At 31.5% G+C, this 25721-nt stretch overlaps 1 protein-coding gene across 8 annotated transcripts in view; it reads right to left on the bottom strand.

Annotated features, from left to right (window-relative positions):
- Positions 1 to 496: 496 nt before the first annotated feature.
- The window catches only part of LOC148603231 (ATP-citrate synthase-like), a 52773-nt gene continuing 27548 nt past the window's right edge, over positions 497 to 25721 (bottom strand). For 4 of the 8 annotated variants that reach the window (XM_088553611.1, XM_088553612.1, XM_088553609.1 and 1 more), the window contains exons 14-31: positions 25647 to 25679; positions 20402 to 20431; positions 17449 to 17690; positions 15919 to 15971; positions 15372 to 15487; positions 14714 to 14818; positions 14070 to 14161; positions 13472 to 13576; positions 12638 to 12719; positions 10430 to 10668; positions 9061 to 9154; positions 8328 to 8482; positions 7609 to 7759; positions 6870 to 7013; positions 6268 to 6381; positions 5259 to 5341; positions 4207 to 4283; positions 497 to 3309 (exon numbers count right to left, since the gene is read on the bottom strand). In XM_088553611.1, the coding sequence (XP_088409737.1) occupies positions 3191 to 3309; positions 4207 to 4283; positions 5259 to 5341; positions 6268 to 6381; positions 6870 to 7013; positions 7609 to 7759; positions 8328 to 8482; positions 9061 to 9154; positions 10430 to 10668; positions 12638 to 12719; positions 13472 to 13576; positions 14070 to 14161; positions 14714 to 14818; positions 15372 to 15487; positions 15919 to 15971; positions 17449 to 17690; positions 20402 to 20431; positions 25647 to 25679 (2034 nt within the window). In that variant the 3' untranslated portion in view covers positions 497 to 3190. Of the gene's footprint in view, positions 3310 to 4206; positions 4284 to 5258; positions 5342 to 6267; positions 6382 to 6869; positions 7014 to 7608; positions 7760 to 8327; positions 8483 to 9060; positions 9155 to 10429; positions 10669 to 12637; positions 12720 to 13471; positions 13577 to 14069; positions 14162 to 14713; positions 14819 to 15371; positions 15488 to 15918; positions 15972 to 17448; positions 17691 to 19286; positions 19311 to 20401; positions 20432 to 25646; positions 25680 to 25721 lie in introns of all 8 variants that reach the window. The other 4 variants (XM_088553613.1, XM_088553614.1, XM_088553615.1 and 1 more) reach the window with 4 other exon arrangements.

Raw genomic sequence — 25721 nt, 5'->3', positions numbered from 1 at the left:
ATAAGGATTGATAGATGGTCTTATCAAAAGATACATATTTTACCAAGTCATATAACATCAAATATTCATTTCTTACAAAAGCTGCAGTTTTCTGTTTGCATTACAGAAAGACCTTCCCTTAAGAATTATAATGTTAAAATTAACGGTAAGCTCCCATCCTGTTTAGTCTAACCTCATTTTTTTCCCATAAATTACAAGTTATAGTGGAATAGACTTAACAGGAAATTGATTTGAAAAAAAAAAAAACAAGTTTGATCACATTGTTATAGTCTCTTGTGGTCTTTTTGGATCCCGAAAAAATGCATCTTTGACAAGGAGAGTTCTCTCCCATCTCCATGCAAGATACCTACTACCTGTTAGACAGTCAAGTTTGATTATCCTCCAAAACTACTGACATGTAACTTTTATGTTTACCAATAATATAAATCACTCCGTAAGGAAGTCTCAACAGAAAACACAATGATGCTTAAAACATCATGAGAAATGAAAACAAAGGTTAATATGGCATCATTGTAGAGTTTATTTTCTTTAATCTACAAATAATCACACTTGAATTACCTCTGATATAAATACTGAGCACAATTACTTCCTATTAAACCATAAACTGGTAAGTTTTTAGGCTGATTAGTTGAATCTTATTGAATAAACTGATTGAAAATTTTTAAAAGTATCTTTCTTTGTTAATTTAGATTGAGAATTCTATAGTAAAATTGATATTTTCCAAACAATTAAGCAAGAAAAGCTAACTTCCTGTTTCTATTAAAGCACATATGACTGACATTCCCACTTGAGAATTATTGCTTTCAACAGTTCAATTTGAGACAATCTAAACAGCTACAGAAAGTTACCAGTTTAACATAAACTATAAGTAAGGCATACTACAACACAATTATCCCAATAATGAGTCAATAACATCACTAATTTTTTATGTTCCAGAATTGATCACTAAATAATTAACGAGTTTCAACACAAAATGTCAAATATCTATTTATAAATGACTCATTGAATTGAAACTGACTTAAAAGCAGCTTGATGTGACCACACGTGTACTGTACTAAGATATTATTCATACTAAGAAAGCTATAGAAACTTACACAGAGTGCAATTTTTTAACTTATAGAATTATTGGGTTATGATTCATATGAACAAGACAAAGTACTTGTAGCAGTCAAGGGCAATAACTCCTAACAGATATATCTATTAGGTCATCGGACTCGTATGAGTAATATTTCAAATATAATAATGTAATCTTTAACAAGGAAAATGGAACACACTGATTAAGGGAATTAAACTAAGAAAAATAAAATCAGATTGGATTGTATTATTTCAAAACTTATTACAAAATTGAAGATGTAGTGAAGAACAGCAATGTTGTCATATGTGCTATGGGATATCAATTAAATGATGAAGCTTGTCATGTAAAGTTTTAGATACATGAAAATACAATTAGTTTGTTCATTAAATCAAACCAAAATGATAATTTAATGAAGGACTTCTTAACAGCCCAAAAATGAAACCTAACAAAATTTATCTTTACTTTTTGACTTCTGTACAGAACACTTTCTCTACATTTAGTCAGATATTTTGCCGTCTACTAAACATGCTCTATTCTCTATTATGTAAATGCTGTAAAAATCTCAACACCCTATGTTACCATCTTCCATATATACTCTTTCCTCTAAAAACACTAATACATTGTACATTCTTTTTTTAACCCAGCCATGATTCAAGGTAGGAATAAGAATATAGCCTCTTTACATTATGCACATTTAAATCTTTCGAAATATTGCACATTGGAAATAACAAAGACATTTGGGAATGTATTAATTGGAAAGTTCAAAATCATCTTATTTAATGCTGTTGTTCTAATTTTATAAAAATAAAACAATGACTGACAATAAAAATCCTTAAATGAAATGATCCATTCTAGTACCCAAATTATGAAAATCATATTACTGATGTAGTAATTTTGAAAATTATGCAAATTTGATACTATCATTTGATAATTTACTTAATGTGCTTCTTTTTTATATGACATGTAACACTGGACACTAAATCTTACTCAATGACAGACAATATTCAATTCAAGTCATGAACATTAATCTTGAAAACTACAACACTTTTGATATTATTCCTGAACCCTTGAAACCGACAAAATTTACATCATCCATGAAAATCCCCAAATAAGCAGGCCAGATGACCACTGCTGTAAAAATAGTGTTTGCACCAGTTTATATAAAATGACCTACCATTTAAAAAAATACTGATACTGTGATATATAGGCAAACAAATTGGAAAAAAACACATCTGAGAGGTTGGGAAATACAAGACAAACAGGTACAAAACTAGTCACAAACCTTCAATTGTTAATAAATTACAGGTGATATGGGGGGAATATATCAAGACTGAAACTTATAAATGTAATAAATATAAAACAATATAAAAAATCAACAACATTCAGTAACAAACAGGATATGAGATTCACATGTTTTTATGAGTCAAATATTTCAATATCGATGAAGGATTGGAATACTTTTTTCAAGAAAAAAAAATTATTTATGCTATTTTTATAAAAGTTTCTTTTAACAGACCTGAAATTATGAGGTCAACAAACAAAACAGAAAAGTAAATAAACAGTAACAAAAGAATAATAACAGTAAAAGCGGAAGAAAAATAGGGTCTGTTCTAAACAGGACTTTTCTGTACTTATACTGTACTCAGTAATCGTATCATGAAAATTGGTTCTGTAAGTAACGATCATTAAGCCAAGCAAATGTATTCAAATTAACTGAACATTTGTATCTCTAATCAAAGAAAAAATTGACACGAAATCATAAGACTTTTCAAATTTGTATTATACATTATTTTTCATCTTTTATGAGGAAAAAAGTTAAACCTTAGCAAGCACAGGTTGTTTCCCACAAAATATTGATACCATGTTCTTTAATGAACAAACCCCATGCTTAACTAGTTCAAAGGAAGACACTTGTTAACTTTGGTAAAAGAAGTGTGACCCTTAAATGGTATTTTAAGAAGAAGTTAACAAGTGCCTTCCTTGGAGACACCTAGTTCATGATTATATCAATACTATAACATGGCACACGAATTAAACAAGCATTTATAAATAATTTAATTTTGATCCCACTTATCATTATGTCTGCATAAAACAATTATTTATGTTCCCCACGTATTATATTTTGTCAGTATCAGCCCCCATTAGTCCAGTGGTCTCTGGCATGATGTATGAGATATCATCCCATGGATGTCTATATAGTCCTTGCTTCAATCTCTTCTGATCCAAGAAATGACCTGAAAGTGAATAATGAAATATATGTAAACATGAATAACATTATTATTAAATACAGTAAAACCTGTCTAAACTGAACCCTGAATTAACCAAAAACCTGTCTATACCAAAACCTTAATTAACCAAAAACCTGTCTAAACCAAACCCTGAATTAACCAAAAACCTGTCTAAACCTAACCCTGAATTAAACAAAAACCTGTCTACAACACACAACTTTTGAAGTCCCATTGTGGCGGTTTAAATGTATTTTAAACCTGGATACACTGTACACCTGTTTAAACCGACTGAATTCTACAGTCCGGAAGGGGTTCAATTTAGAGAAGTTTTACTGTATATAAATTTTGTAATCATTCTTTTTAAGCACTCAAAATGTGTTGAATGTATATATACAAGTGATGTACTGTCACTGACTGAATACAATTTCTTTGCTATGGTGTCATAAGCCTACATTGTTTTGAATTTTTCTGGCTTAGAATGTTTCTTTAAAACTTTATGCTGTACACAGACATAACTATGATACTTGTGTCTCACATTTTTTAGAGTTCTAAGCGTTATCTATATATAGCAAAATGGATGCAAATAAATCCAATAGAGATTTGCTGCAAAAGTTTTTACATTAAACTAAGACCTTTGATCAAGCAAAATATTCCTTCTGTGTGGGTTCCACCTCATCCCTAAATCTTAAATATGTTTTAGAAACAGAGAAAAATGAACCATTAATCACAGACATCCCCACATTCAAAATATTCATACCGAAAAAGGAGCATAGCTCATGAGTTATAAACTCATCTAACTTTACCTATATTTTATTAGACACAAATATTGTTTTATAGTTAGAAAAAATTTGGTGGAGTGGTTTTTAAGTCAACTGACAGCGAGGGTATAAATATTACACCTACCTATAAATCCCATACTTCTACCTAATACAAACAATCCATTCAAAGCACCTATATCTACAAAATCTTTGGCTTCCTCTCTGAAAATACAATCAATTTACATAACCAAGACAACAATCAAACAAATGTAATACATTCACATTTGTCATTTTGCTCCAAATGACCCCAGATTTGTCTCCAAATTACACAGACAAATGTGCCACATATGATAATCATATGGTGCTCGATTCATATGATAATCATATGGTAATGATATGACAGTCATATGATATTGAACATACAAGTCATATGATTATCATTTGATTCTCATATGGTAATTTTGGCTTAAAAACATATGACAATCATATGTTTGTGAAAAACATATGATTATCATATGTGTACCGAAACATATGATTATCATAGGGTGTTTGATTTATATGATAATCATATGATTCCCATGTGTGGCACATTTGCCTGTGTACCATTTGACGTCAATGAAACAATGTAATTTTAAATTGTGGCTTCATTAATCTTTAAGTTAAAAGAGAATTCAGTATGAAAACAAAGGGAAAATATTTTATTTTCATAAATGGTGTCCACAAGTGTAAATATGTCTATTTAAACTTGCAGAAGACATACACATTAATAGAATCTTATCTGCAACTTAAGCTAATAAATTATTGTTAAAATGTATGTGTTTATCAAAGTTTTCTATATACTAAATTGAGTGCAAGGAGTACAGCCCTGTGAAAATTGATACAAATTGATAGCCACAAATCAAAAACATGGCAATAAGTAGAACTGAATTCGTTTAATCTGACATAGTTCAATTCTTTATTTACCACATGTTACATTGCATACGGGTCCAATGGAAGAAGTAGTACAGCAGACACAAAACCCATTAATATTAATTAAGCATAAATATAAATGGAAAATGTGAATATAAAAAAAATCACCTAGTACTGGGAATAATGTGATTTGTTTAGACAAAATGTTGAAATACACATGTTGAAAATCAATGATAGTAGTTGGGGTTTAAAGATGGATAAAAGTTTAAGAAAGAAGTATTGAATCACCTTGTAAAACATCCACAGTTGTTCAGTAAATCTACAAATGCTACCCCAATAAAACCATCTACATTCAATATTAAGTTTGGTTTCTGAAACAAAAGAAATAATTAGTTAATGTAGAAATATAATGTCATATTTATATTGTGGATAATTTTTGCAGGTGTTTTTCTGGTGATAGTTTGAGATTAATTCAAAACTATGAGAATAAATTCTGTCAAATACATACAATATACTTAACAATATACACAGCCAGATGTGCCACATATGATAATCATATGGTAATTTTGGCTTAAGAATATATGACAATGTGAAAAACATATGATTATCATATGATAATCATGCAATAATCATATGTGTACCGAAACATATGATTATCATATGGTGCTCGATTTATATGATAATCATATGATGCAAACCATGATTCTCATGTGTGGCACATTTGCATGTTTATTGTATGGCAGGTTACTTTGGTTCTTTGGTGGCAAAAATGTAAATGAAATATGTTGGTGAAGGTGATGCACTGAGTATTGAAGCCCACAGTAAATATTTTCCAAAATTTAGTTTGGCATTTTTTTATAGACTGATAAAATATGCAAAATAAGCACCTTTCAAAAATGACCTGCTTTATGGTATGTGACCCATTCTTAATTAGGAAACAAAATATATACTGAAAATGCAAAATCTAACATCCAATGGCTGCACCAAACAAAGATAGTTCAATTATGGCAATACATGCTTTAATAGTTTAATATAGTGTCAACAGTCCTGACAACGTCAGAAATCCATTTTTGAGACATCAGGAACCTTTTATGAGACAATGTCAGGAAAAGTTCATTTTGAAACAATGTCACCAATACATTGTTTGACAGATTTTTAAAATTTTAGTTTAGCGAATTCAGAATTTCACTTGTGACACTTCAGCAATTCATGAAACACACTAAAGATTGTTTTTATTCTCTCTCCAGCTAAAAAACTATAAAAAGATAAGGAATTTTATGCCTCCATGTCAACCAACCTTCGATGTAGTTATTTTCTCCACTTCACTGGCATAGTCTAGCAATGGTGTGGATGGGAAGTTCTTTTTGGCGTAGTCTCGTAATATCACAACTCTCATATCTGGGTTATTTATCTGCAAAAATGAAATTAAAATTGATTTTTTTTCTCTTTCTAAACCTAGAAATAACATTTCATTACTTAACTTGAACTGACATTTTTCATCCCGGTGGGGTTGTTGTCTCTTTGACATATTCACCATCTCCATTCTCATTATACAAAAAAAATGAAACTTACAACAAAAAGTTGTACTCATTTTTGAGACATGATATTATTTTTTTAGCCATGTGAGATTTCTTTATCTCACCCAAATATCGCCATAACATGAGTCACAGTAAGACATTTGTAACTTCCTGAAATACAAAGGAATGAGGCAAGCAAACATTCCAAATTGGCATACCTGTAATTATCAAATAATTAATTTCTAACTTGAGAGAAAATAAAAATAATAATAAAACAGATCTGACTTACAGATATGACCCGATGACCTACAAACACTTACAGATTTGACCCTATGACCTACCAATACTTACAGATTTGAACCTATGACCTATCAATACTTACAGATTTAACTCTATGACCTATCCCCATGATAAGTTTGCCCTCCTTCCTCATCTGATTAACGAACTCCATAGGAATTAATTTACTGTCATAAGCATCACTGAACTGTTTAGCAGCAGCATCTAATGCACCACCAAATCTGTCACCCTAGAAGATGTAAATATGGTTTAAAGTATACTTTACCTACAAAATCAGGGCATGCACTTATTACACTACCAAAAATTATTGCTAAAACATTGAACAATCACATGTAGATTATTGGAAATTCAAATGAATCTTACTTTCAAACATTCAATCAAACAGACTTATTGCTCTGCAAAACCCCTGTTTTCTATAGTATCGACATCATAACATAAAGTTTGTCAATGAAAAACTGGTTAGTCTGTAGCTCTTAATATTCTGTCTATCAGTGGTATATATTTTTTCTCTTGTATATGTAGTTGAAGTTGAAGTCTTTTGAAAATAAAATTTACAGTATCAAATGTTTTCAACATCAAAATCAAGCCATCAATTTGGAGATGATTGTTACAAAATTCAGAGGGAGGGAATGACTCAAGAACGGAATGACAGACAAGGTGATCCTAATATACCACCCACACATTTAGTGGAGGTATAAAATATGAAAACAGATATCCAGAAGGAAAAAATGAAGGAAAGAAAAAATAATTGATTTAATACCAATCTAGTTTTTTTTGTTTTGTTATATTTATTTTTTTAACAAAAGGAGTCAAAACACACTTACAATAGTGAGTAAACCAGAAGCCAGACTGGATACCAGATCCTTGCCTGCTCTAGCACAGACTATTGTGTTATGGGCACCAGATACTGCAGGTCCATGGTCAGCTGTTACCATCAGACACATCTCTATAAACTTTGTAGCATACCTTGGCAACCTGTAAAGAAGAACCGCATTTCTATAGCAAAACACAAGAAGTAATGCTTAGAAAATATTTATGTTTGTATGTTTACTAAAATCTGACTTAAAACACAGTTTCTAAGTGTTAATCCTAGTATGTGACATAGCTTCTTGGCTGAAAATTAAACTGTTATAAAAATCTTTCCACATTTTTTTGCCATGCCTTATCAACAATAGTAAAATTAATAAAATCCTCAAATTTACTATTCATGTTTAAACTTTCATAAAAACTGTTATCAAGTTGAAAAATATAAAAAAAAAAATGATTTTTTGAAAGTGCAAGAAAGCAGTATTATGTACAGTAGATGACAGGTGGAGAGAGCCTGGGCAATTGTGTAAAAATGACTAAAGTGGACTTTTTCAAATGTATTTGACTCAAGATCTCATTTATATATTGTCTTTCATATCAATTTGATAATTTGAAATGAATAATTTGATAACTTCATTAACATTTATTTATATGAGAATCTCTATGTGTTAAGATTTTTATTATTTATCTCTTACAGCCATTGTTTTTTTTTATTTTATCACCATCATTTCCCTACCTTCTCTGGAACCATAGAAGACTAAGAACACCACCTATTCCCATTTCCTCTTTAAAGATATCAGTGATCGGTATACCAGCATACAATAACTCCTGTCCTCTCTCATCACAGATACTGGTCATAAATGATGCTGGCTTTCTGATCAGTCCCAATTCCTACAAATATGGAATTCAAATATATTTTATGTATATAAAACCCCCATATCAATTTTACGGAAAATCAAAGATTCATATTCATGTACAAATTATGTATGATAAACAACGAGTGAAATATAGACAATCAAATGCTTGAACTAGGAAATGTACATTTTAGATAGGTTGCTTTGTTGAATTATATGGAGAAGATCACTAAAGATCAAAATTAGGGAAGAAATTACAAATTATTACATATTACATAAACCATGCAGTGGGTTAAAAAAGGGCTTAAAGTAACAGTATAATTTTTTTCAATAAGATTGTGAAGGGCTTCCATTCCAAGTGTAAAGTCAATTACCGAGACCCAAAAAGTCTGCTCATTTCAATAATGGAGGGGCAGCATTTGGTTTGAAAAGTTTAAACTCTAGAAACCATATAATTAGGAGCTACTGTAAATGTGGAAATATTGGGTTCTTTTTCGCTATTCTGCAGTCACAAATACTCATCAAAATCAAGATATAGTGGTTGTTTGGGCCTATTATATTTCAATTTCATCTTTAAATATCCAGTAACCTTCAACTAAAAGATAAAGTACCTACCCTGGCCCATGTAAAGTCCATAGGTACTGTAGGAGGTGGGACTTCTTCAGCAGGGAATATAATACCATCATCTACTAACTTATTGTAAACATTACTGGAAAAATAAAAGAAAACAAAAATTAAATTTTGTTTTAGATACAAAAAGGTTTCAAGAAATACAAAAAAGAACTAAATTAATGTACTGTGAAAGCACTATTGTTTGTGGGGTATCAATTTTGTGGTTTTCATGAATTGGCTTAACCTAGAAATTTCGTTTCCAATAAAAAGGAAATTTATATTGAAGCGTATACTGAAAACTTCAAAACCATGAATTCAAGAATCCACAAACTTGTGTTTCTTCCGTAATCCACAAAACTTGGTATCTACAAAATAAAGTACTTTCACAGTACAGTGAAACTTCTCCAAACCGGTCACCACAGGGACAAGAAAAAATGGCCGGTTTATAGGGGTGGCTGGTTTTGTGAAAAATAGCAATACATTCTAAGAGCTGTTCCCATTAATGTATTCTATAACCCTACACCTTGTCAGTTTGTTGGTCGATACATGTTTAATGCCAATTCAAAACTTTTGGCCTTTTATTACATTTCAAAGCTAGCATTATTTGTAAAAGATTTGATTTTACAAACGGTACTGCTGACAAAATAATGTTCACGGTCTTGAAAGAATGTGTATTAAAGATCGAAGGGCTAGTGATAGGACGAAAATAATAGATCAATCAAACACACCCTATTTTGTACTAATCTGACACACTGACTTTTATTGTGCTATACTAGCTCACAGAAGCAACAGTCCACAGGTAAGCATGCCATCCACCTTGGACATATTGACTTTGAAGCAATCAATCATCACTCTATCCCTTTAGATACTGCTTGCTTGGCAGAGAGGTAGTGACATGTATCAGGTATATGAAATGTTTTTTTCTTTATAACATATAAACCCCAATTCACAGCTTTGAGGGAAGTATATGTTTAAGACTGTTTTAGGATGAGACTTGAGTATCTTTTTAAAATATTCCTCCGTTGTTTAATGTTCTTGCCATGATATTGCAATCAATTAAACAATTCCAAAGTCCCAAGATTAGGGGTGCAACCCTGTGGTGGGCTTGTTATAATGTCACAGTAAATAATATACTGGAATTAATTAACCCTACTGAAAGTTGGTGATTTAGTGCACTATAAAACCTTGTTTAACCCACTATTTATTTTAGAAATGCCTATACCCAGTCAGGTTGCCATGGTTTCTAGCTTCACAATTTTTACCCAGATGTTGCCAATTATTATACAGACTTTCCTTTTGACTACCCATCTTGACTTTTGCCTACAGTTAGCCAGTTCAGTAGTTTGTTATTACCATCCAAGAATATACATACCCAATAAGGTTACCAAGCTCATCAAAACTAGAGGGAACAAAGCATCCAGCCTCTTCCAGAGCCTTGTTTTTCTCTACAGCCGTCTCGGCATCAGCATTGGCACATGCCCCCGCGTGGCCGAACTGTACCTCTGAGGTAAACATTTTAGCACATGTACCTATACACCATGCAACTATAGGTTTAGTGATTTGACCTTCTTTGATGGCTTGGATTATTCTGTATTCTTCTGTACCACCAACCTACAAAAATATGGTATGTTAGAACAATTGTAAAATGTTAATTTTCATGGTGGGCAAACAAGGGCAAAAATGGTATCTGCAAAATGTGTATTATAATTATAATCATTAAAGAATTGATCATGTGGTTCTTTATACATCATCTTCAGTGATTTTGTTTCTTGTTTTAAAAGCAGCCCCAATCCTTTATTTCTGGTAAATTTTGCAGTGTTTCAACTCATTGGGAAAATATCTTATAGGGGACAGAAATGCATCATATGCCAATCTGAAAACTGATACTGAACTGAAAAATATGTACTCCCAATTTTCATTAGTCTAGGACTTGCCAAAAAAAAAAAAAAAAAAACATTCTGGAGAAATGAACAAAGTACAGGGCCAAGAAATCAGGTCTCAAAGAACATTCCACTGGCTTCTTTATATGGTTTTCAAAAAACTATGCCTGACAATTGGGAATTTCCTCAATCTGGTGAAAAATATTTTTCAACATTTTGGGAAAACAGGCAATATTCGGCTGCAATAAACGGGTAACAAAATCACTGATCTTGAATGCTCAAGGGATGAATGGATGGGCAAATAGATGGATTGATGTAAAAAAAAGTACATAAACATGTTATTGTCCACCAAATCTGTGCATACAGTGTAGACTTTGTCAGCCATGAAATCATGTCAGACATAACTATACAGTTAAATCAATGTTCAAGGTTCGACGTTAACTTTTATATTCACTTGTCCAGTCGGGCAAGTGACATATGTGATTCACTTGCCCAAAATATTGAAATACTTGCCCGGAACTTTGTGTCACTATATAGTGTTTAAACCAGAAACCCTTGTTTAATAAGACGTGGATGGCGAGAAACTGTTCAACTATAATGCAGATGACAGTGGTTTAACATAAATTGGCCATTCTAAGATTCGATTACAGTGATACATAGAGTTAGACACCATGATCAATCAACATTGTTGAGTATACTATTTTCAGAGAATTCTGTAAGGCAAATAGAAAATGTACCAGTCAGACAAAGGATACACAAAGTGATGGCAAAGGTCAGCTCGTGTTGTCCTGTCAGAATTGCACCAAAGAAATTACAAGTATTCATGTGAGGAGTTTTAATTTCACATCTTTAGTTTAACAAATGGACAACAATAACTATCTTCAATAGAATTTTATTTCTCTTTTTCTCTCATATTTTCGAAGTTTTCGATACAGATTTCTTACAGTTTTCCAAAGTAAGAAATTCCATAAATAAATCGCGATGTTCAATTAGATAACGAAAATAGATGTACAATTGGACGCATCCGATTGGTCGACATTAATATCATACGATCTATTTTTGGCAAAGGGAAAATCAGAAAACTATCCAATGATAATCTAGGTCAGCAAGGTCGGGAAGAACGGCGAACTATACAGAAGTAATTTTCAATGTTTTAGAGCTGCGATGATCAGAAATAATGTAATTTGGGCACATATTTTTTTCACTTGCCCAGTCGGGCAACTTTGATGTCGTTTTTACTTGCCCAGACCGGCGATTTACTTGCCCCGGGCAATCGGGCAACCGTTAATGTCGAACCCTGATGTTAAGGAGGTAGACCTAGGGTAAGGGACATAACTCATGAAATCAGTGATATGTTTGTATCATATTCAATTTCAGCAAAACCTTTCAAGCTTTTCTCTGAATCAGAATGAAATCAGTCCAAGTCACTTTGATGCTTACATGAGATTGATGTAAAATAATATATACAAACGTTCCAATGATTTCTAAGAGTTGTGTCCCTTACCCTAAGTCTACCTCCTTAAGTGACCTCCAAAGAGAGAGCAAAATTAAACATAACACAGGTGGTCTTTATGTACAGGCTAATTATACAATAGCCACAACCTAGGAGTATTTCAATCATAGTCTTTTAAGACAGGTTCTGATGAATACAAGTGGTTGCTAATACAAGTTAGTCTGCTGTTGACATAACCACTACTAACCTCTCCTAACAGTACAATCATCTTAACATCCTCCTCATTCTGATACCTCATCACATGGTCTATAAATACTGTACCTGGATATCTGAAATGATTTAAAAATGTAATTAACAATACAATTCAACTGAAAAGTGGGGTGCAAAGTAATTGTATTATCAACTATCCATCAAATAATTATTAAATATTAGCTTTGGTAATCTGAAAAATTGGGCTAGGCATACCCCCTCCTGTACAGGATGTTGACACCCTATGCCCAATTCTTATGAAGCCACACAATAAATTTGTAAAATTAATCCATTAAGCCTAGATTTTTGCGATGAAATTTTCTCATCATTCTATATGGAAAAGTCCCACGAAACAGGAAGCTTATAATGGACAGTACCCAAAAATCACTTAAACATATGCATTTAAATTATAATAAATTGATTTGAGATAAATGTAATCTGATTGGTTAAAATAATTTTGTTATATCTCAATGGATAATAAATATTGACATGCCCCTATTCAGTTAAATTCAGAGCTACTTTTAAAATGTTTAAAGATAAAAATATGTTTCAAAATTAATTTATAAGAATTGGCTAAGATAAAAATTTTGTCTATTGAAAAATAACATAAATTTTCCATGTGCATATTTTGTTTATTGCACTTTGCACAATAAACAATATACACATGGAAAATGTATGTTATTTTTCAATACACCAACTTTTTATATATTTTTAAACATATGATTATCACTTGGTGCTTGATTTATATGATAATCACATGATACAAAAACCATATGATTCTCATGTGTAGCACATTTGCATGCGTAAATTCAAGATAGTCAAGGATACCTACCTATCTCCACCTATAGCTACACCTTCATACACTCCATTAGTATTAAGGGATATAATGTTGTTCAGTTCATTTGACATTCCACCAGATCTAGATACATAGGCCACACTACAAAGAAAATCACTCAAATATATTTTTATACTTACTAATACACTAAACTTGAACATCTATTGAAGCTGATTCATTCATATGAATAGTTTATAATGCAGAACTAAGATATAGGACATCCAAAGTAATTCTTGTTTTTCAGTTCTGTCACAGTTTTTAAGGGTGTTGAGGTAGGTTTATATACTTCTGAATGTTTACATGTACTAAACAATATTGTGAATTCAATTCAACATAAAAGTGGAGTCAATTTGCAAATTAAAAAAAAAAAAACAAAAAAATTAAAAATTAAAATTGGTGATGTGCGATACAAATTAGTAGGAAAACTTATTGTAATATCAGAACTTACAATCAATCTTTCAAACTTTCCATGAAATTGATAAAAGATGAATTAGTGTATGTAAGGTCCATGTATGTGTTTTGATCACATTAATGTATGCCTATTGTCTATCCATATCACATCCCTTCAAGAAACCAGGACTGAATAGTTGCCTACCTGCCAGGTCTATATAACTTAGAAGCCAGAATATTATCCAACATTCCACCTGTATTACCAATCTTAAAACAGCCAGGCTTAACACCTCCCACCTAAAACAGGGGTTATTATGAATCATAGAAAATTTGGCATTGTCGAGATATAAATAGAAATAAATATTGAAATATTCCAATTTTATTAAAACTGGTAAAGTTGACCTTCAAATACTTGTGTCATACCATTACAGATGTGAGGTTTTCTGTCTAATACCTACAGGTATAACATACATGTAATTATAAATGTGAAAGTATGAAGAAAACATAACCAGAGCACTCAGATCATATACAACTATTTAAGTACAGGTTTAATTAAGAATCATGCAAGTAAAAAGAAAATGAGAAGCTAAATATTTCATCACTGATTAAACCCCGCCATTTGTTCATTATAGTAAATTTTTATCTCCATTTTCCAAACATTCTTCATATCATTGAGTATTTTCTTTAATTATAAATGGGACATACTGGATGCATTTAGAATATCAAGAGATCTTGAGTGGACAAAAATATGGACCTAAAATCTGTGCATGATTCTTGGATTAGCATGTACTTCACTAGTCACCTAAGGAGAAACATATAGTGAATAAAGACACAAGAAGTCTGACTTACAGTAGCAGGACCAATAATAGAAACACCCTTGTTGTCAGCCATCTTGATAAGCTGTCGTGTGAGATTCTCGGGAATTCCTTCAGCTATAATGGCGATTGTTCTGATCTAAAATATACAATAATGGAACAAATAAGCTTTAAATCCAAATGAAAACATGTGACCTTCAACAGAATCTTCATACTTTATTGTTAGAAATATCCATTTTATGTTAATACATCAAAACCTGTCTAAACTTAACCCTGAATAAACCTGTAACATGTCTAAAACAAACATCTGCTAGTCCATCAAGTCATTTTCAAAGCAACTTTAATACCTGTTTTCTCATTCTGAAAGGGGTTCAATATACACAGGGTTTGCAGTATATTTATGATGTGTACTGCAGTAAATTCAGACTTTTGTCTTTTTTTTATATTAGATGAAGTTCTGCATGTTCCAATTATTACATGTACATTCAAATGTTTAATTTGAGTGCATGTAATTGCCTTAATCATTCATTTCAACTTCCAATACAATTTACAAAGTCTGTGTTGGCATTAAGTTCATGTACTCACTTTAAAAAATAAAAAAAAAACTGTTTTAAAATACAAACTTTCCTTAGCATGTATATCATTGGCAAAAGTCTAAGTCTACAACCATTTCTCCTTTCAATGGAGCTTACCTGTGGATAAGTCATGGTTTCTACTGTACTCTCATAGGCAGACCTGAGGGAGGCAAAACTGACCAAAACATCAGCATTGGAGTGCTTGTTCATTGCATCGGCCATGTTCTTGTACACTAAAAGGTTGAAACCAATACAAGGTTATTGTACAAAACACCATGAAAATGCTTGTTTCTGGCCACTTTTTGACCCCTAATTCCTAAACAGCTCAACATCCATTTGTTGGCCAAACAGCTAAATCTACATCTATAGACATTAGCTTGGAAAAGTTGTTTCACAACCACTTAAATTTTACAAAAAAGTTGATACAGAGGTGTAGTAAAAGTAGTATTTCCAACAGCGAACTCGTAATTTTGTACAATAAGGTTCACTATTAACTTAAAGAGTTAAACCATGTCCGAAAGTGCCAGTCTTCTGCTCTGAATTCTAAATTGAGAACACCATCTTGTTCTATTGTATGGCTTGTAATACTCATGCTAATTTTCCCCACACCGCTATTAATTTACAATAATTTCAAAACAAACTACTTTAAAAGGGTAAAATATACCTGGTATCAAAATTTCCTTGTGTCCCCAATAGAACTTTTGTTTGTGGTCTCCTCTGAAATGAAATAAAATATATTTATAAAATGCTTGTATTGGCAAGGTTGTAACATCTGTAATGGAAACCTTTTTTACTTTGATATTGATTTGTCAAAAGTGTTTGTTACTTAGTCAGAATCTTAGATATAGCTTTACAAGCCTCATGATATCATATATAGTGCATGAAATACACATGTGCTGAAAATTTATAAGACAGGCCGATTGGAAATTTGGTTACAATTTCCTTGAAGGAACAGAATATCTCTTTGTGATCATTGTTTTTCTCCAGTCTCTGTAGTTAAGTAGCACTAGATAAGAATCATGCAAGACTACATATTATTATTTTTGATATTTTATTAAAAATTTTATAGTGAACAGAAATTAGCGGGGTTTTTCATATAACCCCTGTTCCTACGAGATAAGAATTATTAGGAATGCACTGTATAATTCAAAATTAAGGAAAATAACTTTGCAAATGACACAGAAATACTAAAGAAACTACTGAATTTTCAATGTGGATTATCGCCTTACAGCAGACAGATTGAATAATTATACATTTCATTATATAGACCTATAAAGCAACTTAATAACAATTTGTAGACTTTTTTGGGTGTATCACATATTACAGACTTTACATGATTCTTACAAAGACTTCTATTCAAATATTCTTGAAATACCAGTTAAGAAATAATTCTTGGAGGGGGTAGATTTGTACTCATTTTAACATGGGTACGGCATTTATATTTGATTATTTAACACTGAGCGATAGCGAGGCGTTAAATGAGAATATAAATGCCAAACCCATGTTAAAATGAGTACAAATCTACCCCCTCCAGGAATTATTTCTTTTCTAATGTGACAAATACGGTAATTTTTGTGAAAAAAATTTCCCTAGGCATAGCCAAAATAACGGCTGTTCCGTTTAACCTCCCCCATATGGAAGTTGGATTAATTAAGAAATAAACCACATATCCAAGTAAACCATCTATTGAATAAGTATCAGTATCAGTATAGTATTAGATAACCTCCCAGCCATTAAATCATCGTGTAAACATTTTTAAATGCGTGTTTTGTCTCAAAGCAACAGCGAAAGAAAAAAAACAGTGCGCAGATGCTAAAGGAGGGGTTGTACCAACATATACTGTTTAACGATATGAAGACGTCATATTATAATGTACCATAATTAAAGCTCACAAAGAGAGATTACAATAAACATAGCTTATTTATTTGCCTAGATTTTCATTTGATGACACTAGAGTTAGTGAAAAACAGATTCCTGTAATGAAATCATCAATGAACACAGCATATGTTTTAAAAGCCAATGCTTTTATTATATTATTTACATTATATCATAACATTTTTAGATTATCAATGCTGGAAGGAGTAAACCTCTCTAGATTTCTTTAATTAGGCAAGAATTTGGTTTACACAGGTTCAATCAGGGACCTTGTTCCGACAGGTTTCAGAGTATACGATTATTTCATATATGTACATACGTGAATGGGTAAATCATGGCAACCACCGATGGATCTTTTCTAGAACAAACATAATCAAAATCAAGCATGCCCTGTACTGCTCTTTGCTGCATGCCCCAGATTATACATCTGGTTTTACTGGTAAACAAAGTCCGGGAAACTGTAGTGGATGATTGGTTACCATTGACACCTGGTGCAGAGGAACCAGACTGAGAATTGGGTTTCATTTCAGCAACTGACTCTCTTCTACTGTTTGCTGGAGACTACAATTAGTACAAATCATAGAATTGGTTGCTTATTAAATTAGAAAATAACATTAGGTACAATGGGTAAACAAATTTGCATTATTGAGCTCCCTTCAAAAAACAAATACCATATGCTTTATTACTTTGCTAATAATAATAACAGAATGATTTTGACCAATAGATCTTAAAAATATCCTGCCTGACAAAGTTACCAGGTAAGTTCTCATTGAACATGTTTTCTTAAAGTTCATTGTAACTAGCAAGCACTTTGGTATTCTCCTGTTTTCTCCTGTAGTCAATGTTATAATTAATAATACTACAAGCAACAATGTTAAAATATTAAATTATATAAACATGATTAAAGTTAACATATTATTAAGATATAAAACATATTTATAGCACAAATAATAATGATAAAATTTTTAGAAGAAACTTCAATAAGTTTTTAATTTTCTAAAAATAAAAATTCAAATTGTGAGTTTCCTCTAACCCTTTCTAAACTGCATTCTTGATCAGTAAGCTCGCTTGATTTCAAAGATTTGAGGAAAAATTTGAGCATTTGGGATATTTTAAGAAAACTATGCCTAAACTTAACTAATATACAACAACAATGTACATGCATTGTAAGAGCAACAATTTTAACAGAAGAAAATTATTTGTCTTCACAGTGAAACTAACAAATGCCAAATTCTTTCAAATGTTACAATTCTGAAAAGAAGTGCTGAAAACATAATCATGCATTTAAATAAGTAAAATTAGCTCTGTAGTAAACAGCTGCACTTAAATACATGGTTCGCACAAGACCAGTATCAAGTTAGTTAAGAGCTTTGGAGATAAGGAATAAACCTTTTCTTATCCTACTCAAAACACAACTGAATACAGAGTAGGAAGGCATTTATGGTTTCTGTCTACCAGTGGTGGTAAATTTTGAGTTGTTGTCCCTTAATTGAAAGTATAAATTTAATTAGTATTTTATTAACTTTATTGGTTTTGATGACAGCATATTGATTCTTAGATCTAACAAATGGTACGGTTTGATCAATTAAGTGTCAGTCTCTGTAAGAATCGGGCAGTGGGTGAAACATGGTATGAAAAAAACACCATTTTGGAAGTTTATTGTGCCTATTTGCACTATTAAACTCAAGAAAGAAAAGGCAAGAGTTTCCATATCATATTGGTAAATTGATTTATAATATCATTGAAATGCACTGAAAATGAACATTTCAAGGGCAGTTAATTGTCAAAAACATATTTTTTCTAACATTCTATTAAAAAATTTCTAAGCAAAGCCAGTGATGCAAAGATCTAATAATGGTCTTTTGAAATAGAGAAAGCATCCTTGAGTAAAATTATATTGTGAGATCGATGAGTTTTTGACATGTATGCTTCTAATTTTTCCCATTTTGCCAGATTCGTATCAAAACTCACACTTAACTTACAGGGTATCAATGAAAAAATCAACATTTTACAGAAATGTTTTTTTTATGGTTCACATTTATTTTTCCAAAATTCTGAAAAGCATTAACCACTAAAAGATTTTTAACATAATATCTTCAAATGCTTTCCTACTCCTAAAACTTCTGGAACTATTTTTAAAGAACAACAGATACTCACATTTAGAGAAGATACACTGTCATGCTAAAATTGATACAGTACACAATGAAAATGACAGATTTAGAAGTCAGTAAGTCATTGTACATACCTAAGCTGGACAATTTTGATGGGTGCAAATTTGATATATTACAGAGATTTATTGAAAAGTTTTGTACTAAATTAAACAAAAGAACAGAATTCGCTGTCCCCAACCGGCTCAAGTTAGTAACTCAAATAATGTGAAAGTATTATTGTTCGTGGGGTACCAATTTTCGTGATGTTCATGGATTAAAAAAGCCATGAAATTAAGTTCCCAATGAAAAGAAAAATCTCCATTATTTTTACAATGAAGCTGTCATATCCATGAATTTAAGAACCTACAAACTGATTTTTTTCCCTAAACCACGAAAATTGGTATCCATGAAACTATTTTAACAGTAATACTAGACATTCATCTTGATTTTCAAACTTGTTTGAGAGATTTGTATGTTATACATGTACATGTACTTGATATAAAACTTAATCAAATCCAATAGCAATTGTGTAAGAAGTTAAAATTTCCATGGACTAAGTTGCAAAACAACAACTGGTCATTGCTGACTTTTAAAGTAGTTCAAGGGATTAGTGGTATAACCTTTATTCAAAACTGTTGAGATACAGTCCCTAAACCGATCCACACAACGGTTTAACGGATCGATGCCCGCAGACTGATTTATTGCTGAAGGATCGATAATCGATGACCGGATTATGTCAATATTTTGTAAAATTGACAAATAAATCTGATCTGTGGTCACATGATGTGATAACTGCTTTAAGAGATTAGTTTGATGGATCTATGATTGATCAAAACTGATTGGTGATCGATAACCGATTGCAATTTTTGTTGCATGAACCAGTTCAGGTACTGTATACATGTATATCCTATAAGAGCATTTACAAGGTGTGATGTACAGATACACACAGATAATACAAAGCATTACTAAGTCCATGTGTCACAGTGTGGTTAGGGAACAAAAGATTAAAAATTTTCACCCACCAAAATCATCAACTTCCTTGTATAATGACGGAACACTTTCATGGGTAAAATATCCAGAAGAAATAATTCAGTGAAAGACGAATCCAAATGTTCAACCTACCCAATTAAAACAGTTACTGAACCTAAATTCCTGAAATCAGTACAGACAATGTAATGAACTAAGCACAATATTGAAAGCATACACCATGACAACATGGCAATATAACAGCTAGAGGTATTAACTTCAGCATTTTCGTGTTGAATTGCAACTTTTAATAAGTTTTTTATAAAAGTTATTCCTTTTTATTATAAATTTCCTAGCCTTTCCGCTGATGATTATATGCATATTTTTGATACAAAGGGTATACATCATAAGAAAAAAATTTTTTACGGCCAACAATTTTTTTTTTTATTTTCAGCCACTTCATTAAGCCTTTGTGGATGCCTTGTTATAATTTTTTAGTCATATACCTCCTTATATATTTTTTTTTGGATTCAAAAATTGAAAAAAAAACAACATGATCTTTTAATAAATAAAACAGTAAAGAACATCATTATTTTTTCATGAGATAATGACCCGAGAACCAACATATTGACGTTGGATTGTCTTAATTGTTTTATAGAATTTTGGAAAAATGTCTTTTAGGCGAAAACTTGTAATTCAGCTGTGTAAAAAAAGAATTCATTGGTTCATTATTCATAGATATAAAATATTTCAAAAATATTAAGTAAAAATATTTCTGATGCCTACACACACAAATTATCGTTAAGTAATTGTACACAGGCAATTATTGTTCATGTTAAATTCATAATACTCGAGCTTCACATGAACAATTATCGTTAAGTAATTGTACACAGGCAATTATTGTTCATGTTTAATTCATAATACTTGAGCTTCACATGAACAATTTCATGTGAATTTAATGTGAAAGCTCAATTCACCTGAATTTCACATGAATTCTGTCACAAAATTTGATTGCTCAATTGAGGTGAAAATCATGTGAAATTTGTGTGAAAACCATGTGAAATAATTTTGCCTGTGTATCTTTAGCTGTTCTGTTGTCATGGTAAACAATAAAAAAGCATTTTAATATTAAACAACAAATAAAGCAGGAAATCATAAATTACAAAGCAAAAACTTAATACAAAATGCATTGAATATGGCAAGTTGAATTTAAAGACTATTTATTGATATCAACAAATAAGTAATTGATACCAATTATCGATAACAATAACATTTATCAATATCAATAAATTAGACAGATTCATTCAAACATTAATATATAATATTACTTATCGATAAAATTAAATGAATTATTAACAGGTTAATAATTTCATATTTTGATAAATATTTATTCATAATTTTGAAAAAAAAATCCAAAATGGCTTGTCATAATTAATTCTTATATTAAGTAAGACCCTCTATCAGAAAAAATAAACAGTATATGTAAGAAATATATCCAATTTATCAATAAATACTGATGCTTATTCACTTCTGGTAGAAATACAATATTTTGTAACATTAAAAAGTTCCCAATACAGTATGTTTTAACATTTTCATGACCAACATATATCTCTGGGTTACAAATTGATCATTAACATCAACAATCAAGACAATAAAATTAAATGCATGTAGTTGACATGCAAGAAGTCAGGAAAACTAGAAACAATATACAGCTAGGTACAACACATATACTTGGTTACCACCAGTCTTAAATGTATTTTCATGAGCCCTCAGCCCCACAATATAACCTGAAAACATAGAACTCCCATCCAATTCAAAATGAAGTTCAATCAACCATTTACATCATGCCCACCTTTCTATAAAGTTTCATCCAGTAGTTTAGGAAGAGTTGTGCTTACAAGGTTCTAACAAATTAAAATTCCTACACAATTTCATTATAGTCCACAGAGTTGTGTTCACAAAGCTTTAACATGTAAAATTCAGAAGATGGATTATCTCACTTCGCTGGAATAGCTGGAAATGCAAATCCATATACATTGCCTACCTGTCCTTTAAAGCGCTGAGTACTTATGAGGTTTATCATGTAAAATAGTAAAGTTAGATTATCTCCATTGTAGAAATCCAACAACACTTATTTTCCTTCAAGCAGATCTACACATGATACGTAATCTTCCTATAAAATTTCATCAACATCCATTCTTAGTATACAAGGAATTGTGCCTCCAAGATATTAAGACAGACAAATGAAGGGATGGATGAACAGCCAATCAAAATCATTCCTAAATACCTCAAAATAAAGTTTGCAGGGGGCACAACAGAACATCTTATTCATAGCAGACAATATGTTCTACAACAAAACTTCATTTCATAGACTTTTTGGGAGGCATCTGAGCAAACAAAATTATATACACAGATACCATGAAATAAATTAAAAGACAATTAATTTATAAGTTGCAATCAATCAATTTAAATAAATGGCAGGGCTACCCCAACTTGCTTAAAACGTCAATTCAGCAACAGAAGCTATTTCAGGTTTAGCACAGGGTTAAAAGGTAGAACTACATACGAAATAATGCACAACCACAGAACATTCAATCAACCAATATGAGTATAACACTCAGTAATCTCCCCTGGATCATATAGCATCACATTGCCCTGATGCTATATTTTTTACCGGGATGGTATCCAAAAATAACTTCGCATAGGGTGTAATACAATAGGTCGAATAGATTTTACATGCATGATGCTATACTAGTATTAAATTTCTGGGGTTACCAGGATGCTATCTGTTTACACTGAGTCACCTACTGAAGAGGACAACAACAGAAGGTCTCTTACAACTTAATAAAACCAAACCCTTAACTCAATTTCTTTATACCTCCTAGGGTCTGACAAACATTTCACAGTGTCTTTTTGTTTGAAAAAATCAATGTCTAATTTCTGAGAAAAGTACAAAAGAAGTGAACATTTCTGAACTCACTGATCGAGTGATGACTTGGTAACAGTTTGTATTGGATGACAAGAAATTGAGTTTAGGGTATGATTTTAGTAAGTCGACCTTTAACCTTTATAAATGGTGAAAACAATCAAGCATAACCTCCCAGCTTGTTTGATGTAATACTGATGGCAGTTGTTACTTAATTAATCTACAGAAGCATACTCTTTCAATACCCAATTTTCATAAACTGTACAAAATAAGTTTGAGTCATTAGGTAGTATAAATATATAAACAAGCTATAGAAAATGCAAGTTGAAAAAGGAAATTTGAAATAATCCACACATAACTGTTCATAAAATACATTCAAATCATACTGTTTGGAACAGCATAGGATATTAATTCCCACAGTGGTACAATAAGGGGGGGAACTTTTATGGGCATTTAATTCCTTTTTGTTTTTAATTACGTGCTATTCCATTTAAAGACATCTGACAAGAGAATACTATTTCTCTAATTCTAAGCTGGTGATTAAAAGTGCAAGTCACTTTTTAACTATCAGGCAATGATTAAATTTCTGCAAGAGGTTTCCAACCATTTTCCAAGTTTTCTACAGATTACATAGGAAAAACTTATTCTCCTTCAATCCATTCTTAATTTACACATTATTATTTCATTCTGTATGGTAAAATTAAGATTTTAACATGTTTGCTAAAGCTCACAAGTTGAAAATCTTAATTTAACGATCTCGAGTGAAAACCAATTCAAACTACTCTTTACTGAAGAATGACCCACAAGTATAAGTATTGCTCACCAGTAGCAGTCTGAAAGTTTCATCTACTTGCATCTGGGGTGTCTTGTGGTGAGGTACTTGCCTGGAGTACTGGAGTTCATAAGTTAAATCCATGGCCAAGTCACACCAAAGACTTTAAATTGATTGACAGTGTTTCTCCAAAAAGCATACAACATATAGAATATGGAGTAAGGTTGGCTCAGAGTAGTAATAATGTGTCAAAGGCATGGCATGCCTACTCCAGCAAAGCTAGAGGTTGTCTGGCAAGCTATTTTCTGACTTTGTGCCATCTAACCTCTAGCATCTGACACGTTGAAAGCCACCATAAATACCAATTAGCTAAACGTGTGTTTTAAAATATTTCAAGTCTTTTATTTACATAAAAGAAGTTAAACCTACCAAAAATCGAGCAATAAAAATCCTAAATATTTGTTAAATACCTAGAAAACATTTGTAATGAAGACAGGTGTCAAAATGACCAGCAATTTGAATTAGGTCACTAATTTTACGGACTACAATATATTTTTGACAAAATGAACTTTAAGTTGGTAAAGGCAATTCGTTGGTTAATTTAATATGTTCGTTTCGCAAATTTTAAAATTCGTAATTTTATCAACCGGAATTACACAATCAAAAAGCGGAAAACCAAATATGAAGTTCATTTTAACTGCATTTACAAAAGATTTCCAGGATTGCTGGATTTTCTCATCAGGTAGGTCATTTGTTTTTCTTCAGTTTAGTCATCTTCTCCCGTGTTAAGATTAAGAAACTGTATAGAACATTTTAAATAGTAAATAGTTTACTATAATTCTGCTGATTTCAAAGAACATCGGAACGAGCGTTATGCAAAATGGCGCTTGGAAGTAAGAGATTGGGGTATGGAGGAACGGAATTCCAATCTCTTACATTGTAGGAGTATGGCATGCCTACCTTGAGTGGTTGCTACAGTGTGCCAGCCCAGTGGGTCATACTTAATACAACAAAGCTGGGTCTGTTAGATTGTTCAGTGTCCTAGTCTAACATGCATGAAATTTAAGCAATAGGATATAAAACTGCAATCAATCAATCAATCATGTTATCAATTACATTAGTACAGTAATAAATCTGGTTCATTATGCTTCATCTTTTCATCTTTCATGACATGGTGTTCAAATCATTTTTCATGAAAGAAAACATAACCCTAGTGTAAAGCACAAAGTATGTAAAAAATGAACAGATTCAAAAACTACAAAATTCTTTAACAGGCAATAATAAGCAAAATATGACATCTTTATATATTTTTTTCTTTTCACAATTTTCTTGAACTCGTTAAATTCACAATTTTCTTGAACTGGTTAAAACCATCCCCAACATAAAGATTAGTTTTTCTTTTCACAATTTTCTTGAACTGGTTAAAACCATCCCAAACATAAAGGTTAGTTTTTTCTTTTCACAATTTTCTTGAACTGGTTAAAACCATCCCTAACATAAAGGTTAGTAACTTTGTCTACTACAAGTGTAAGCTCTCTGTCAGGTGTCTTTGGGATGCAAACTAAAAGCACATCATTATTGTTTTCATTAAAGCATAATCTAATCCATCACAAAAGAGCAAATAGGTAAAAATGGAGTAGCCCATAAAAATTTACCCCCTTTCTAAAGATAGACAACAGGGTCAATATTCGTGCACAACATACCGATGTGGTACTCCTGTTTGTTTTACTAGGTGACTGTAAAAATGAAGTTCTATAATTCTATAAATAGCACAAGTA

Source organism: Perna viridis, chromosome 11 (assembly GCF_037379345.1).
Source record: "Perna viridis isolate PV_CMFRI_1.1 ecotype Kerala chromosome 11, ASM3737934v1, whole genome shotgun sequence".
NCBI lineage: Eukaryota > Metazoa > Mollusca > Bivalvia > Mytilida > Mytilidae > Perna > Perna viridis.
This window is presented reverse-complemented; position numbering and strand designations above follow the sequence as displayed.